Genomic DNA, 17474 nt, shown 5'->3' with positions numbered 1-17474 from the left:
AAGGAAATACAAAGGACAGTAATAAAGAGAACAACTATACAGTTTATTCACGGGTCGGTTCAACTGAAATACATGTATTTTTCTTTGGTTTTAGTCAACCGTTAAATCTGGTTGTAAGACTTTACTTTGAAAAAACACAAGAATGTCGGTTATCGCCTTTTGGGGAGCAAATTGCTCCAAATTGATCTTGATATATCAAGAAACTTCATGCTTATTTGGAATATTGAATAATGTACATGTAAATTAATGCATGTGATGTGTAACATGCATTTTGTGTTTGATTATGTGCTTTGTGGAGAAATTCTAAATAAAGACTTTCTTTGAAAAAAATGTAACAATTAGCTGATGTAAATTAAATAATTGTATAATAATGATTAGTTTCGTTTAAAACTATTTACAGGAGGACTCCCTTCAGGTACCACTACCCCAGCAGTGACCACCATTGGTCCTTGTGGGGCTGGTAAATGGCAGTGCTCTGATCTGACATGTATCGATGGTGACAGATACTGTGATTATCAACAAGACTGTCCAGATAACTCCGATGAAACTATGTGTGGTAAGATCGGACTTTGGTCAGTGGTTTTCATTGACAATTTTGATAACCTAGATGGTAGGAGTGTAATAGTAGTAGTAGTAATGTTAGTAGAAGTAGTAATAGAAGGCCTAATAGTAGTAGTAGGAGTAGGAGTAGTAGTAGTAGTAGTAGTAGTCGTCGTGATAGTATAGTAGTAGTAGTAGCAGAAGTAGCAGTAATAGTAGTAGTAGTAGTAGTAGTAGTAGCAGTAGTAGTACTGTATTATTATTAGTAGTAGTAGTAGTATTACTACTACTAGAAGTAGTAGTAGAAGTAGTAGTAGTAGTAGTAGTAGCATCAGTAGTAGTAGTATTAGTATGAGTAAAAGTAGTAGTAGTAGAAGTAGTGGTAGTAGTAGTAGTAGTAGTAGTAGTAGTAGTAGTAGTAGGAGTAGTAGTAGTAGTAGTAGTAGTAGTAGTAGTAGCAACAACAGCAGCAGCAGTATTAGTAGTAGTAGTAGTAAAAGTAGTAGTAGTAGTAGTAGTCGTGATAGTATAGTAGTAGTAGTAATAGCAGTAGCAGTAGTAGTAGTAGCAGCAGCAGTAGTAGTAGTAGTATAATTATTAGTAGAAGTAGTAGTAATATAAGTAGTAGTGATAATAGTAAAAGTAGTTGTAGTAGTAGTAGTAGTAGTAGTAGTAGTAGTAGTAGTAGAAGTAGTAGTAGTAGAAGTAGTAATAATCACCAATGAACATTTAATGGTCAATATCATTTACCACAAGAAAGGATCACCAGTCATTCTTAAAGTCGCTCTTATCTTACGATCAGCTCTATGAAACGGTCCACCGATGGCTTTATCAAATTTAAACTGGACTTAAACTGGAAGGTCCACAATATCCAATTTTGTTACGCCTCTCTCTAATCTCACTGTATACAGGACCATGTGATTTTGATTCTAGTCTTTGTGGATGGAGTGATGAAAGCTTTGGAACGTATGCATGGGGGCAAGAAGCTGGTGGTAAAGGAACCATACCAGGGCTTAGTACACAGGCTGACAGTGGTAGGTATACCTTATCACTATTGTATATAATAACACTTATAATAAGGCAGTTCTTGAAATGCGCATATTAAATTATCATATAACGCCCATATGTGCTTTCCAATGAACTTGGATATCAAGACCCTGACTTTAGACCCAAAGCCTTTTAAAGTGTAGAAGCATTTCAAGGAATAAATATCTTCCTGGTACCCATTTACCGCACCTGGTTTGAGTGCAGCACAATTTGTGTAACTTCTTACCGAAGGAAATAACACCATGGCTACGATTTGAACCCATTGCGGTATTGACCCTCTGTTTAAAAGTCAGGAGACTAGTCCACTGTGTCTATTCAGTGACTGCGCCAGGGTATAGCGGTTCTTACTCTCTCCTTCAAATCATTCAAATGAGAGTCGCAACCAGTTTTGGGAGGTGATATTCCTTCGAACTTTCCATCCATTTTATCTTTCCATACCACAAATAATCCCTTTGGAAGTCTTTGAACTAGGCTACAAGACTTTGACTTGTGTTATGTTCAAAGTCTTGCCTTAACCTTTATTCATTTTTTTTTTATTATTTTAGGTTTAATATAGCCTATATTTGGACTGGAACCCTTGATTTTTCCATTGTAAGCGCAATGGTTATCTCATTGCGCCACTGTGGTCAGTTGCTCAAGTCAATTCCAAGTATATATATTTACAAATCATGTTTATGAATATTCATGATGTGTAGTCTACTCGTCTTTGAGTTTTGCCCAAATAAACCCAACTCGTACGCCGGGCAAAAAAAAATTGTAGGAAAGGAAATTTAGTTTTGGGCAGTTGAGCCTAATTTTTCTCAAAAAGGTCCCCTGTCAGGAAAAAAAACTATTTTATTTTGTAAAATTTTACTATGTAATTTTCAACAAGGTTTCATTCTACATAGCATAAATTATAGTCTTCCCTTACCACTATGATTCAATATTCCTCATTGGCAGATAAAATAAACCTTTAAAGAAAGCTGGGCTAAAAATATGCAACGTAAACATAACAAAACATTCACATGAAGAGCTGTAAATAAACATTTCATATTATTATCTTTATCAATAGTACATTTATCATTATTTTTATGCCACCAAAATATATGTATTATTGTTATAAAGGATATTATATGAGAGTGCTACCTGGTAATGCTCAGTTCAAGGAATTTGCCCGATTCGTGAGCCCAACCCTTCCAGATACATCTATCAACTGTCGCTTTGACTACTGGTACTATTTCAAGGTAAATAATGACACATTACACCATTGAGACCAACGAACGCTGAGGACAGCTACACTTTGTAGTACTGCAACAATATAATAATTCTGAAAATTTGTAATTTCATTGATATTGATATATATTTATTTGTTCCGTATACATGTACAAAATCTTGAGTTATATGAATTGTGATTATAAACTTATGGATTTGAAACAGGAAGAAAATAAAATATTCAAAACAAATATAATATACGTTGATTATTAAAGAATAATGTAAACCTTATATATGACGTCATAATCCCATAGCGCCGTCTCTCATGTGATGTAGGCTTACATGTAAACGGAATTGTCAGAAATGAGCTAGCTGCAACTCGCCAATGCATGCAAATGAATTCGGCCTCTAAGATGGAGTCACGAGTATGTCAATGCTGAAGGTTCATTGCTTTATCAGTATAACATAAATATATTATGTATTTCAGGAGTTTGTTTGTCCATAAAGGTTCTAACATTCTTTTCCCTACATCACCCCAAGAAGGTTATGAAAAATGGGGCTGAATGTGCATAATTTGTGGTTTTCCTGTAATGCATATACTTGGAATAGATTAAAACTCAATATTTGAAGATTTCCTGATGATTTTTTTTTTTTTTCATTTTCATTTCAAATTTTTCACTATAAAATAGAACGAACAAAATTATCCTAAAATAAATGGTCATATCACAAGATGCATTTTGTATGATTTTCACATTCTCATTTTTTCTCTTTGCTTTCAATTAATAGCCTTCTGACGCCAGTGTTGAGTTCAACTTAGAGATGAAGAAATCGGATCAACCTGGGTATATTGTTTATCACAATGATCAGACCGAGCAGTGGCTAAATGTACATGTTTATTACGGTCGCATCGAAACTACTTATCAGGTATTGTTTGAAATAAAAAGAGGGTGACTAATTCATATTAATCACACCCATAATATATCAATTACATGTAAAAAAAACAATCTACAGCTCTTAAAAAGGCAGTATAATCTACAAATATCGATAGGGACATTTTTATTTCTATATAAGTATTAAAATATGTCCAGTCAGTAGACGTGATATTATAAATATAATAATGATAATGATAATAATAATTATAACAATAATAAAAATAACAATCCTAATGATATTAATAATATGCACTTATATGGCGCCATCTATGTAGAAATATTGAATCCTGAGGCGCACAAGAAAAAAAAGAATGAATGAGTGTCAACATGCAAATAACTAATACTGTAAGAAAAAATCACACTTCAGTTTTTATTTGAATATATCTAGTGCTTATATAATTTTGTTTATGTAGTAATGGTATTATTATTCGTAGCATGGACTTGTTTGGTAGTAGTTATTGTAATGGGCAATGGTCGTAGCATGTGATTAGTGGTGTTGGGAGCAGTAGCAGTGATAGAAAATATATATAAAGTACATTATTGCCAATTTAAATGTGGATAGCAATAGCATTCACAATAAGGCACACATGTACTATCTATGTGTAATGTCTTGGTATTCTTTAATTTAGAGAGCATTGTTTTATTAAAGAACAATTATTTGTATTAATTTGTTTTCAAATAAATTTGCTTTGTCCATGTTGCCTGTGTTTCAGCTCGAGTATATGTATACGATAATTTTTCTTCAATATGCAATTGCTAGATCTGTCATTTTGTAACAGAATTATTATGTGATGGTGACGATCCATAGAATTTATTTTGCGCCAAATATTTTAATAAAAAGATCATAGGCGCATGCTCATCTGATTAAGCTAAATATTTTACACCAGCTGGAATAAATTAGTTTTGTGGGACGATTTGAAGCGCATACATTCGTAATTCCGAAGCTTCGTTATTCCGAAGGTTCGGATATTCCGAAGGTTCGGTTATTCCGAAGGTACGGATATTCCGAAGGTTCGGATATTCCGAAGGTTCTTATTTCCGAAGGTTCGTTAGTCCGAAAACGAAATGAGGTTCATAATTCCGAAGGTTTGTTAATCTGGAAACGGATTGAGGTTCGTAATTCCGAAGGTTCGTTAGTCCGAAAACTAAATGATTAACGAACCTTATTTCGTTTTCGGACTAACGAACCTTCGGAACAACGAACCTTATTTCGTTTTCGGATTAACGAACTTCGGAACATCAAACCTTATTTCGTTTTCGGAATATCGAACCTTCGGAATAACGCCACAAATGTTCGGATTAACGAACCCTTTTACGTTTTCGGATTAACGAACATCGAGTTATAGGCAATTTACGTGTTTCGGAATTACGAACCTTCGGAATAAAGAACCTTCGGAATCACGAAGTGTAACCGATTTGAAGAGCTCAATGCCGTCAATTATCATTCATTTGTGTTTTTTTTCCATCTTTCATTGTCTAGCTTATCTTTGCCGCCTTCGCGCAAGCAGATGAGGACATCATAGTTGTGGATGAGATCTCCTTTACTGACTGTAAGGTAGATTCCTATGTCCCTTGCGAGATTGAATGTGATAATAAGCTGTGTGTACCATACTCAGTTGAGTGTGATTATGCAAATGACTGTGGTGATCAAACGGATGAGAATACATGTAGTAAGTACACTCAATTTCTTTATATTCTTGTATTTGTTTTAATGCCTCCGGGGGATATGTTTCACAAAGATTTAAGTGTGACGAAGAGTTACATGTACAGTTAATTCGCAGTTGCGCGGTGTACATTGACGAGCAGATACCATGCGCGACCCAAAAAAGGGATGTCTTTTTCAAGGGCACGTTACGTAGGTAACGTAATAAGGGTGTCAAAAACACTAAAATAATGAAAAGCTACGTGTTAAGAGTTAAACTTGCGAGGGTATAAAAAATACTAAAATGTTTTATAAAGGAATACATTATGCCCCACAGTCAACACTATGTGTTTTTGGGGTACGATAAGCGCGAGGTGTGGGGTGGGGCCGTACTAAATCGTTTTGTTTCCAACACTTGTTAAGGGTAGGGTTTCACACGCCAATACTTGTTAAGGCCCATGTTGTGACTAATCACACTTCTATTCGAGTTATTCTAGGGACTTGTCCCTTTGGAGTGAACTGTACGTCCTTACAAGTATCTTTAAAGTGAAATGTATATATTTATTAAGAATTTTTCCCTCCAAAAGGGTTTAAAAAATCCACCCAGGAAAAACATATTTCACTCAAAAAGGACCGAGATCAAATCGTGGTTTGATTTGGGACCAGTGCACCATTTCATAAAAAAGTTGATACGATAGCGACTCTGGCTGGAATACTACCATGACAACAGTGAAATTTGATTGGTTTTTCCAGCTTGACATTCCTGCAAAAGTTGCTATCATAACAACTTTTTTAAAACTAAATCCGACCCACAATAGCTCTTGGATTGAGAGAAAGAAAATTTAATATATCTGATATCCACAAAGCCCCATAAGCCTTCATCTATCTGCTAATTGGCTACCTATTATCAGGGGCGGAAATCTCTCCCAAAAGGTAGGGGGGACGAGGGGATGGAAAAAAAAGTTATCACCCCAAATTTTAGGTCATTTTGACAAAAATAGATTTGAAAAGCAAAAAAAAAAGGTTATCATCCAAAAATACATGTTTTATTTCGATTTTGAATGATGTATTTCGTACCATCATAAAAGACCAAAAATAGTAGGGGGGACATTTGATATTGTGTCCCCCCTACTATTTTGAGTATGGGACACGTCCCCCCTGGGATTTCCGCCCATGTCTATTATCAAGCGATGTTTTTATATTACCTTCGTTCTTTACTTGCATGTTCAAATTCAATTATTAATCACTACGGTTTGTGTGTGTCTTTCAGGTGAATACAGAATGTGTAACTTTGAATCAGGCACTGCATGTGATTGGAGCCAAGATTCTGAAGATGACTTGGATTGGGTGTGGCTTGACGGTTTCCAAGGGGATGCAGTGGGTGGCCCTATAGATGACCACACCTACTTAAATCCAACAGGTAAATGTTAAGGCAATGAATGATACTGCCCATGGCGCTTCCTATTTTATGTTAACTATAAATGTCTAGTGGTCGTTTTTAGTTTCTAGGGTGCAATCAGGCATCTCCTTTGCATAGGCAAATATGCAATTAAAGAACTTCCCTGTGTGTCTATAAATCTTAATTACAAAGCATCGAATTCCTTTAATTCAAAAGGTATATATGTAAAAAAAAAAATTTAAAACATAAACGCCAGCTGTGGTAACAATCTAAAAAATGAATCCAATAAAATGACCAATGAAGTGATTATATCTATAAAAGAATATGTGCCTACTTTGGGCACTAAATAAAAGCGGAATAATATCATTATTATGGGCGAGGAGAGAGTAAGGGCTTAAGTTTTGTGATTTATCTTTTTTGGATTTCTTCAACTGAATTGTATATATTTATTCTCTGTTAATAAGAAAATTTGTTTCGTATCGGGTTAACAAATTACAAAATTAAATGAAATTACAATACCGGTGGTAGTACAAACAAATATGCCGTATATGTTATCATTAAGCAAAATTATGCACAATTACCATTATTACATTAAAGTAATTCAGCCATTACCTTGTAGTACATAGGCCTAAGGAATTGGATCAATGTGTGCTGAATATGTGTGAGCGAATTTATTTTAAGATCCTCTTGCTTACTTTCCAATGTTTGATAAAATCAGCTCCAGTCTATCTTCAACAATTAATATCTGAATACTCACCCTCCTGCAACTTGCGCTTATGCAAAAAATCACTCTTAGAAGTTCATGCCATCAACACCCAGTCTTATGGTTCACGATCTTTTTATTCAGCATCCCCTCAACTTTGGAACAACCTACCTCAGAGCATAAAACAAGCAGACTCAACTGACAAATTCAAATTTATGTTAAAAACTAACTGTTTCGTTAAATAGATCGTCCTTAGCATATGCAGCTTCAACTGTCACCATGTATAATTTAATTTAGCTGAAATTTCTTGTCTTTCTATTTATTTTCCTTAAGCGCTTAGAAACATTCTTTGTGATAAGCGCTATATAAATGATGTTAATTATTATTATTATATATGTACATGTGTATATTAGCTAAAGATTATATGTATTAACATCAAAACATTTTTTATAGGTCATTATTTCTTCCTGGATTCTGGGGAAAATGACGTCAATAAGAAGGCTCTATTGGATGGTGTGGTATACTCTAAACCTCAAAATACAGGAGACTGTCAGGTCAGTATTTAGGTCATCCTATGAGATTATTTAACAGACTGCATGGAGGCATATTATTATTATTATATTTTCATCATCATCATCACTTACCATCAACACCATCATCCTCACCATCATCATCATCACCACAACCACCATCGTCATCATCATTATCATCAACATCATCTTCATCACCACTTCCACCATCACCACCATCATCAACACCATCATCATCACCACCATCATCATTATCATCACCACCATCATCATCACCACCACCACCATCATCATCACCACCATCATCATTATCATCACCATCATCGTCATCATTATCATCAACATCATCTTCATCACCACTACCACCATCACCACCATCATCAACACCATCATCATCACCACCACCACCATCATCATTATCATCACCACCATTATCATCACCACCACCATCACTATCATCAACACCATCATCCCATCACCATCATGCTCATCATCATCACCACCTTCACCATCATCACCATCATCTTCATCACCACCACCATTATCATCACCATCATCACCGTTCATTTATTTAGTTATATAGATAAATTCTAAAATGCATGATACAAACATACATGTGAATGTTTTTTTTTACGTAACGAATACAGATTTAACAGAATAGATTGGTGGTCAGGGGTGATTAAAGCATAGTAAATTGATGTGGCCCGGAAGCGCGTTTCCGTTTTACACCCTGGCGAAGGCATTTTCCGCAAAAATAGCCACAAAGCGACTAGTGAAGAGTCTACACACGTCGCTGGTTGCAGCGTGCGACATACCACCGCATGCAATCAGCACAGTTACTGATCAGAGCACAGAGTTCCTCGGCATTTCATGTACAGAGAGCAGTCATATGAGTGAAATCCGAACATGCTTTTGCAGTTACGTTTTTTTTATGAAAGTTAATGACAGACAAAATCAAAATAAACAGATACCTATAATAGAAAGACAAATTGAAGTTTGATGGATTGATACACATAGATGCCGAAAGATAGATATATATAAGACTGATAAATAGATATAGACATAGATAGATAGATAGAAATAGAGAGTGAGAGAAAGACATGCAGAGAGATGGATAAATATAGATAGATGGGGGAGAGAACTTGAGAGAGGGGGAGAGAGATGTTATAGATAGATAGATAGATGTATGGACGGATTAAGAGAGATAGAGAAAGAGAGAAAAAAGACAGATGGATAGATAGATAGAGAGAGAGAATTTGAGAGATAGATAGATGTTAGATAGATAGATAAAGAATGAGAGAGACAAAGAAGATAGACAAATTAAAAGATAGATAGATAATGTAGTTACATAAATAGATAGATAAATAGATAGATAGATAGATAGATAGATAGATAGATAGATAGATAGATAGATAGATAGAGAGAAATACAGACAGATAGATAGATAGATAGATAGATAGAGGGGGAGAGAGAGAGATAGAGAATTTGAGAGATAGGTAGATGTAAGATAGATAGATAGATAAAGAGGGAGAGAGACAGAGAATATAGACAAATTAACAGATAGATAGTACTGTAGTTACATAGATAAATAGAAGATAGATAGATAGATGGCGAGAGAACTTGAGAGATGGAGAGATGTTAAAGATAGATAGATATATATATGGACGGAAAAAGAGAAAGAGAAAAAAAAGACAGACTGATGGAAAGATAGATAGATAGAGGGGGAGAGAGAGAGATAGATAGATAGATATAAGATAAAGAATGAGAGAGACAGAGAAAATCGACAAATTAACAGATAGATAGATACTGTAGTTACATAGATAGATAGATAGAGGGAGAGAGAGAGAGAGATAGACAATTTGAGAGATAGATAGATAAAGAATGAGAGAGACAGAGAAAAAAAGACACAGATTGATAGATAGATAGATACTGTAGTTACATAGATAGGTAAATAGATAGAAGATAGATAGATGGGGGAGAGAACTTGAGAGATGGAGAGATATGTTATAGATAGATAGATATATGGACGGAAAAAAGAGAAATAGAGAAAGAGAGGAGAGAACAAAAGACAGACAGATGGATAGATAGATAGAGGGAGATAGAGGATTTGAGAGAAAGATGTTCTGCGGATATCTTCGGTGCGGACTTTTGGATCGCGCGCCCAGCTGATTATGTAAACAAACGTAGACGTAGACTCCTCACTAGTCGCTTTGTGGCTATTTTTCCGGAAAATGCCTTCGCCAGGGTGTAAAACGGAAACGCGCGGCCCGCGCGGAAGCATATCACCCTAACATACAGCACTGTATAAGAATGGCAAACATAAATGCTGATTAATATAGATGAGAATAAAACAAATATATGGATATCAATTGATACAAAATATTGGCATTACAGACAGACTGAATGAATGAACGCATGAATGAATGAATGATAACATGAATGGATGAATGCATGAATGAATGAATGAATGAATGAATGAATGAATGAATGGATGGATGAATGAATGATAAAATGAATGGATGAATGAATGAATGAATGAATGAATGAATGAATGAATGAATGGATGGATGAATGAATAAATTATCAAATGAATGGATGGATGGATGGATGAATGAATGAAAAGAGGGTCGTGGGTTCGAATCCCAGCCATTGCGTTTTTTCCTTCAGCAAGAAATTTATCCACACTGCTGCACTCGACCCAGGTGAGATGAATGGGTACCCGGCAGGAGTAATTCCTTGCATGCTCTGAGCGCCGGTGATGGTAGCTCGAGCTAAAGCCGGTGTGATAATAGCAGCGCTTTGTATCCTCTGGCAAAAAGCGCTTTATAAATCCAGCTATTAGTAATAGTAGTAGTAGTAGTAGTAAGAAAGAAGGGAAGGTAAATAATTACTCCTTGAAGTCTCATGCATCACTGAGAATCATATAACCAATTAAGGCAATACACTTTATTGCATAAATACATCAACTCATCTTATTTGGTCTTTATATATTCACAGAATATGAGATGATATTCATTCAGTAATAACAACCAATATTTTTATTATATTCAGTAAAGAATAAATGAGCTTATGATTCGGTCAGAATATAGTTCAGGCAATTTCTATGAAGAGGCATTTCCATAAAGTGTGTTTAGATCAAATTTACATTTGACCTCAAGTGAACCAAGTTTAAAACTGTTCTATAGAAAATATTGGTCTTTGATGTATGAATGTGACAACAACATTCACTCTTGTTGATAAAATCATTTAATTTTGCAGGAAAAAATGTATGTTTATATGTTGTAACATTTCCCCTCTCCTTGGCTCCATGAATGACATCTTTGTTTATTTTTACCTTCTTCTAGCTTCGTTTCTGGGCATTCATGAACGGAGCCAATGTAAACCGCCTGAGTGTTCTAACCCAAGTAGCGACCCATGATGACCCAGTAAGGTCTTGGACCAAGACTACAGCTACGGGTGAACAGTGGATCAAGTACATTGTTCCAATGGACACTGGATACAAATTCAAGGTATTTTTTATCTCATATTATATCACCCTAGACAATTTTTAATCAATTTATTGAGCCCCACTGCCCTCCTCCTTATTTGTGACTTTCTACCAAAATATAGTCAATTTCCTTGTGAATATATAATTTTGGTGATTTGCTGATTTTTTCTACCCGATTGCTAAGAAAGTATGAATACTTGTAAGCAAGCAATCAGAGGACCGATGGCGTAAGGTCCTCTCCGAGGGACCTGGTAATGAGGATAAGTGCCTTTCCAAAGGGCACTAGCGCACCAAGTGGGAATCAAACCCTGGTCGCTTAAACCTGAAACCCCCATATTACCGACTGAGCTATCACGCCTCATCTTTATCTGTTGTATTATTGTTGATGAGAACATTATTTATCCACCATTTTGTAAACAATTAATGTAAGAACCCAGTGCTCTCCCCTCCATCTCCACTTCTTTTGTAAAAAGTGCTTAGAGACATGCATCTTTGCTTATGTATTTTGCGCTATACAAAAACGTTTCATTATTATTATTATTATGTTCATGGTGTTCATCAACAATTAGTTGTATCTACCTGTTATAATAGTTTTATGTCTTAAACTGATAACCTAATCTCTTAGGTTGACTGTAGATAACCATGGATGCTTGAAGCATCAAAATATCTCATATAGAAAAATTAAAACAAGAAAGTCACCTCATTGTCATTGCCTAATGTAGGTATACTTCGAAGGGATCGCTGGTGGTCTTGATGACGCCATAGCGCTTGATGACATCACAATGACTCCTGGATGTATCAAAGATCCTGATCAAACATTGCCTGAATCCGTCACTCCTACAGGTAATAACACACATAGATGGCCAACATGAATGCATACTAACGCTATCCTGCATGTCAAATGCAAAATTTATTAGTCTACATGGGTTCATGGGATTTCAAGCTCAAGTTATAGTTCCCTGAAAAACATCAAGACGTCATTTCAACAACTTGAGTACTTTAAAAGTGCGGCCTTTTTTATGGCAAAGATCAATAATCTTGTTAAACTTAAAATCATTTTCATCAAGTTTGTTGGTTCATCTGAAGCTGGCTTGTGAAATTAATTGTTTCCATGATCTCCCACGACTTAATCAATATCAATTCTGCATCTGTAGAATACAGCTTTTATAATTTTACTTTTTACGAATCTTCAAGTTATACGAAGTCTTGTGGATAGGCACAAAAATCATTTAGTATCATTATTTTAGTTGATATAAAGTAATAGTAATAATCATAATTTTATATACTGCAAATTAGCAAATTGCCTCTAAGCGGTTGAGAGAAAGGAAATATGAAGTTTAAAAGGAAATAGAAATAGAAGTACTTTGCACAACAAAATGTATCAAAACTAATATTACAATTTACAACTAGTTCTTACCATACATGTAGATGAAGTCTCTAGGTCCCCGTTTTACAAAGAGATGCGATTGATCCCATCAATCACAACTATGGACGACCAGCAACGTCAACATTTATCAGTCATGTTTGTTTAAAATATTTTGAAGCTATGATGTATATTCATGCATTTATTGTTTTCTTAGAAATTCACTTTGCTTCTCTTTGTTTACAAACGACATTGTGCAAATTTCCTGTGTAAAAATTTGACACTGATGGATTTCCATAGATGTACGATTGATTGGATCAATCGTAACTCTTTGCAAGACAGGCCCCAGGGCCCCGTTGTACAAAGAGTTACGATTGTACCGATCAATCATAACTCTATGGAAATCCATCAGTGTCATAATTTTTCTACGGGAAATATGCAAAATGTCCTTTGTAATCAAAGGAGAACACCCCAAATTGTCAAGAAATCAATGAATTCATGGATATGCATTCATATCTAGAATTTTTTTTGAACAAACATGCATTTCGTATGTTGACTTTGCTGGCTTGCCATAGTTACGATTGATCGGATCAATCGTAACTCTTTGTACAACGGGGCCCAGATGTCACTTTTGGACATTTTAAGTATTGCACTTCTTTCTTCAAATAATTCATGATTATCTTTTAATTTCGAAAATGGTATAAATCAAATTTGATATAGCGCTTTGAATAATTGAAAAAATGTTGCAAAAGAGCGTAAAAGAAAAGTCTCCAGATGTCGCTTTTGAACATTTCAAGTTATATGTAGTTATGTTTTGTGACTGATACACAAATCTTCTTTCAATGAATCCCGTGTTTATCAACATTGAGACCGCCATCAATTTCAAGCTTAACCGCTCACGATGGTAGTCTCATGCATTCATTACATGTAAGTAATTGTATTGTTATTTCTAAAAAGTCAAGTTAATGCGCACATCATTATTTTGTATTCATTATGATTATATTATTTACGTTTATATTGCATATAATTATGTCACATTTCATATTGTATTTTTTTTTATGCAGTAGTAAATGAAAATAAACAAACAAACATTGATTTTTATCTCACAGATGCTCCACATTGTGATGCTGGTGAAAGGGCATGTAGGGATGGTACTTGCATCGCTTCAGAGAAGTTCTGCAACTTTATCTATGATTGTGATGACGTCTCTGATGAACTTGATTGCCGTAAGTGTACCCATGGAGCTATAGAAAGTCCCAGGTTGAAATAATTAGCGTTATTTGAACGACTTCATGAATTTACCTTTGCAAGTTTCATAGGAATAGAAATGGAAGGACTGCATGGCCTGTATTCTGGAGTAGAGTTTAACTTAGCCAACGGTCTAACTCTGTGCTAAAATTATGGGAAAATAACAAACTCTATTTATATCATATATTTCTTGCGTTTACTATTTTGTGTCCCCTTGCATTTATGATGAAGAACAAATCTTTCCGTTATCATTCAAAGGCTCTTGTGAATGATTTGAAAGTCAAATTAGTTGATAAATTGGACATGCACTAACAGACATTTTTGTCCACGATTAGCTTTCCATAGTTAAACCACAACTTTAAACCAGAGTTTAATATAAACCATTGTTCAGAATACGGGCTAGTATGTCCAGATTTAACTAGAGTGGTAAATCTACATGGTAGGTGGGACATGCAGACACCGAACAGGGAGGCAGAATCAGATGACTGGGGCAGTAGTATATCTCTTAATCGCTTCGAGAACATTCCCAATGTATCAAGCACTGTATTTGTATTACTATTAGTATTGTGCTTGATATTTTTTTAGACAATATTATTATTAGAAACTTTTGTGACAATGTGTCCTTATTTTGATTTTCGTGTCACCGTAACAATTATGTTCCCTCTCTCTTTAAGAGAGGAACTTTTGAATGTGCCTGTCTTTATAACTATGGCATCTAGTTACAGGTATTAACGCTGCAATATTCAACACAAATATCATAGAAAATGTCAAAAGTACAGTTTTCATGAACAGTGCTGGAAGAATATAGCCCTTATATCAATGGCTCTGAATAAAGTCTTCCATCTGTAAATTTCTTAGTATTTGTATTATGTTGCAGTCTGCATGTTATTTCCTAGTTTGTACTCAGTTTTTTTATTTTCATAAGGTAAACAAATCAGACTAATTGCTTTCCCTCAGAATGATTCATTGAAAAGCGATATACCACTGGATGTGACTAACCCTACCCCCCTTTATTATTCTACTTTTTTAGCATCTGTTTGTGACTTCGAGAATGATCTGTGTATGTGGACCCAGGGAGTGAATGATAACTTTGATTGGTCAAGATTCAACAACTCAGAGGAATCAAGCTTTGCTGGACCAATCTCTGACCATTCACGTGGCAGTCCAATGGGTAGGTTTGACAAATAGGTTCATCCTTTATCATAGCATATTAGTCACAACCAGAAAAATAAATACATTGTAGTATACATGTAATGGTTATTATAATTCATGTGCATGAAGATTTTGTTACAAAATAAATAAACTGATGAAGAAAAAAAACATTTTCAAAATCAAAAGCAAAATCATAAAAAAATATTGAGACATTAATGCAATCAAATAAAATACCCATTACATAATACACATGTTTTCTTTGCCAAACTTAGGTATTTCTATTTTTTTCAATGTCGTTTCATAATTCCTTTGGCAGCGATGCAGCATACAAGGAATATATGCATTGAATAATCATGTACTCATCGTTTGAAACTGCACAATATAACCATGTTAGATAAACTTCTAGAATTTCGGTATGAATATATACAAATACTATCAACATAATATCGCTGAATATCAAGATTTTGGAATATATGCATGAATTGTTTTATTTTCTCAAATCCTCTTCTTGAAGGTATCTACTACTTTGTTGATGGCCTGACAAGCACAATGAATCATCATGCAACCTTGATCAGTCCAAAGTTTGGTCAGACAGGAACCAACTGCATAGCCTCTGTGTGGTACTACATATACGGTGCTTCATATGGTATCCTGGAGATCAAACGAAGATTAGCTGGCGAGGATAGAACATTGATGGTCATTAACGAGGGTAATATGGTCAGTGAGCAGTGGACACAGGCCACAATAGCTCTTCCGCCATGCCTTGCAAGCTTCAATGTAAGTTCTCATCTCTAAGCATACAATTATTTCGTATGGGCAGGGCGTGAATTCCATAATTTATCCGCAGAGTGAGTCCTCAAGGACATATTAGTAATTTATCCCCATCCCCCCTCCATGCTTTTTTCATTCCAATTACAATCCACCTTTTTTTATTCTCTAGTTGTTTTTTTGTCTACATCATTCTTGCCTTATTCCACTTATTACTGATAGAGGGAGTCCATAATGTTTTTGTCTAATTTAGTGTTGTAATAACTGTTTTTATATATTTTGTTTACTCTACTTGATAACCAAAACATCTTTCCTACTTTCAGAAACGCATTACATTTCATATTCATTACTTGCTGTTGTAATAAAGGAATTTCATTTGATTAGTGTTTGTCAATCCCCTCCACTTTCTTAATGTATTTTGTATTTGTGTAATATCTTGTTACTGTATATATAATTTCATGTATTGACTGTTTTGATGCTTGTTTGTATTTCTTTATTTAAAAATTAAATTTTTGAAGTAAATTTTAATTTAAAGAATAGAAAAGAAACCGACGGGGTTGGAAAACCAGATTTAGTTTTCAAAGAGAGACTTTATCCAATTTTCTCCATAAATCATGTAATCAAGTACAAAAAGCATGTAATATTATACAAGTAAAAAAAGCACAAATTCAAATAGGTTTGATGTGCCTGGATCCATCAATATATGCAATAAACTTAATTAGTTGCATATTCGTAATGCGTTGTAACTCGTGTTGATGATTTAATTTCTTTTGAAATGAGGAAAACGATGAATAACCTTTGCAAAATTGAGTAGAAAATACATAACATTTAACATATAATTTATCAAAATTAAAAGAATAATAATTTCCGTCTAGTATCCCAATTACAAATTTATTAATAGACGAAATAATGAATTCATTAACTTGCCTTTTCTTTATTGTTATATAATAAAAATCTAATGGATAGCTCGTCTTAGATGCTGGTAACCAACAGACCACCCCTGCCCCAGGAGGCTTTGCTATCGATGATATCCGTCTTGATAACTGTGCCTTTGACGTTTCACCATCATTAATACCGTGCCAGTCTAATTACTACCAGTGTTCTGTTGAACACTGCTATCCAAGAGATAGTACGTGTGACCTGACCCGAGACTGCTGTACAGACAGTGGCATGGGAAACGATGAAACCGGCTGTAGTAAGTTTATTTGTTGGTATTTATCCGTATTACTGGGACTGAAGATAATGCAGATTTTTTTTGTGTGTGACATGACCCTTTATTGATAATCACATGGTGAATGATGAAGGCAGATGCTTTTAGGGCAGTCTAGGCTTAAGATAATCCAGAGTTGTTTAGTTTTAGTGTAACGCCACTCAATGTTGTCATTTTGGAAGTGTTGATGAAGCTAGCTGGCTGCGGGAATTAAAGTTAAGAGAGTAAAATATAATTCAGTGTATATATCCAAGGGTTGGTG

At 34.8% G+C, this 17474-nt stretch overlaps 1 protein-coding gene across 1 annotated transcript in view; it reads left to right on the top strand.

The window, feature by feature from the left end:
- Positions 1-17474, top strand: part of LOC129263574 (MAM and LDL-receptor class A domain-containing protein 1-like) — a 66558-nt gene that overhangs the window by 40021 nt on the left and 9063 nt on the right. Inside the window, exons 33-45 of the mRNA XM_064100622.1 lie at positions 401-556; positions 1452-1574; positions 2692-2810; positions 3565-3702; positions 5191-5380; positions 6623-6772; positions 7908-8008; positions 11329-11493; positions 12194-12314; positions 13944-14060; positions 15113-15253; positions 15749-16011; positions 16969-17197. Coding sequence (XP_063956692.1) covers positions 401-556; positions 1452-1574; positions 2692-2810; positions 3565-3702; positions 5191-5380; positions 6623-6772; positions 7908-8008; positions 11329-11493; positions 12194-12314; positions 13944-14060; positions 15113-15253; positions 15749-16011; positions 16969-17197 — 2013 coding nt within the window. The remainder of the gene's footprint in view (positions 1-400; positions 557-1451; positions 1575-2691; positions 2811-3564; positions 3703-5190; positions 5381-6622; positions 6773-7907; positions 8009-11328; positions 11494-12193; positions 12315-13943; positions 14061-15112; positions 15254-15748; positions 16012-16968; positions 17198-17474) is intronic.

The sequence above is a fragment of the Lytechinus pictus genome, chromosome 6 (genome assembly GCF_037042905.1).
Source record: "Lytechinus pictus isolate F3 Inbred chromosome 6, Lp3.0, whole genome shotgun sequence".
NCBI classification, from domain to species: domain Eukaryota; kingdom Metazoa; phylum Echinodermata; class Echinoidea; order Temnopleuroida; family Toxopneustidae; genus Lytechinus; species Lytechinus pictus.
This window is presented reverse-complemented; position numbering and strand designations above follow the sequence as displayed.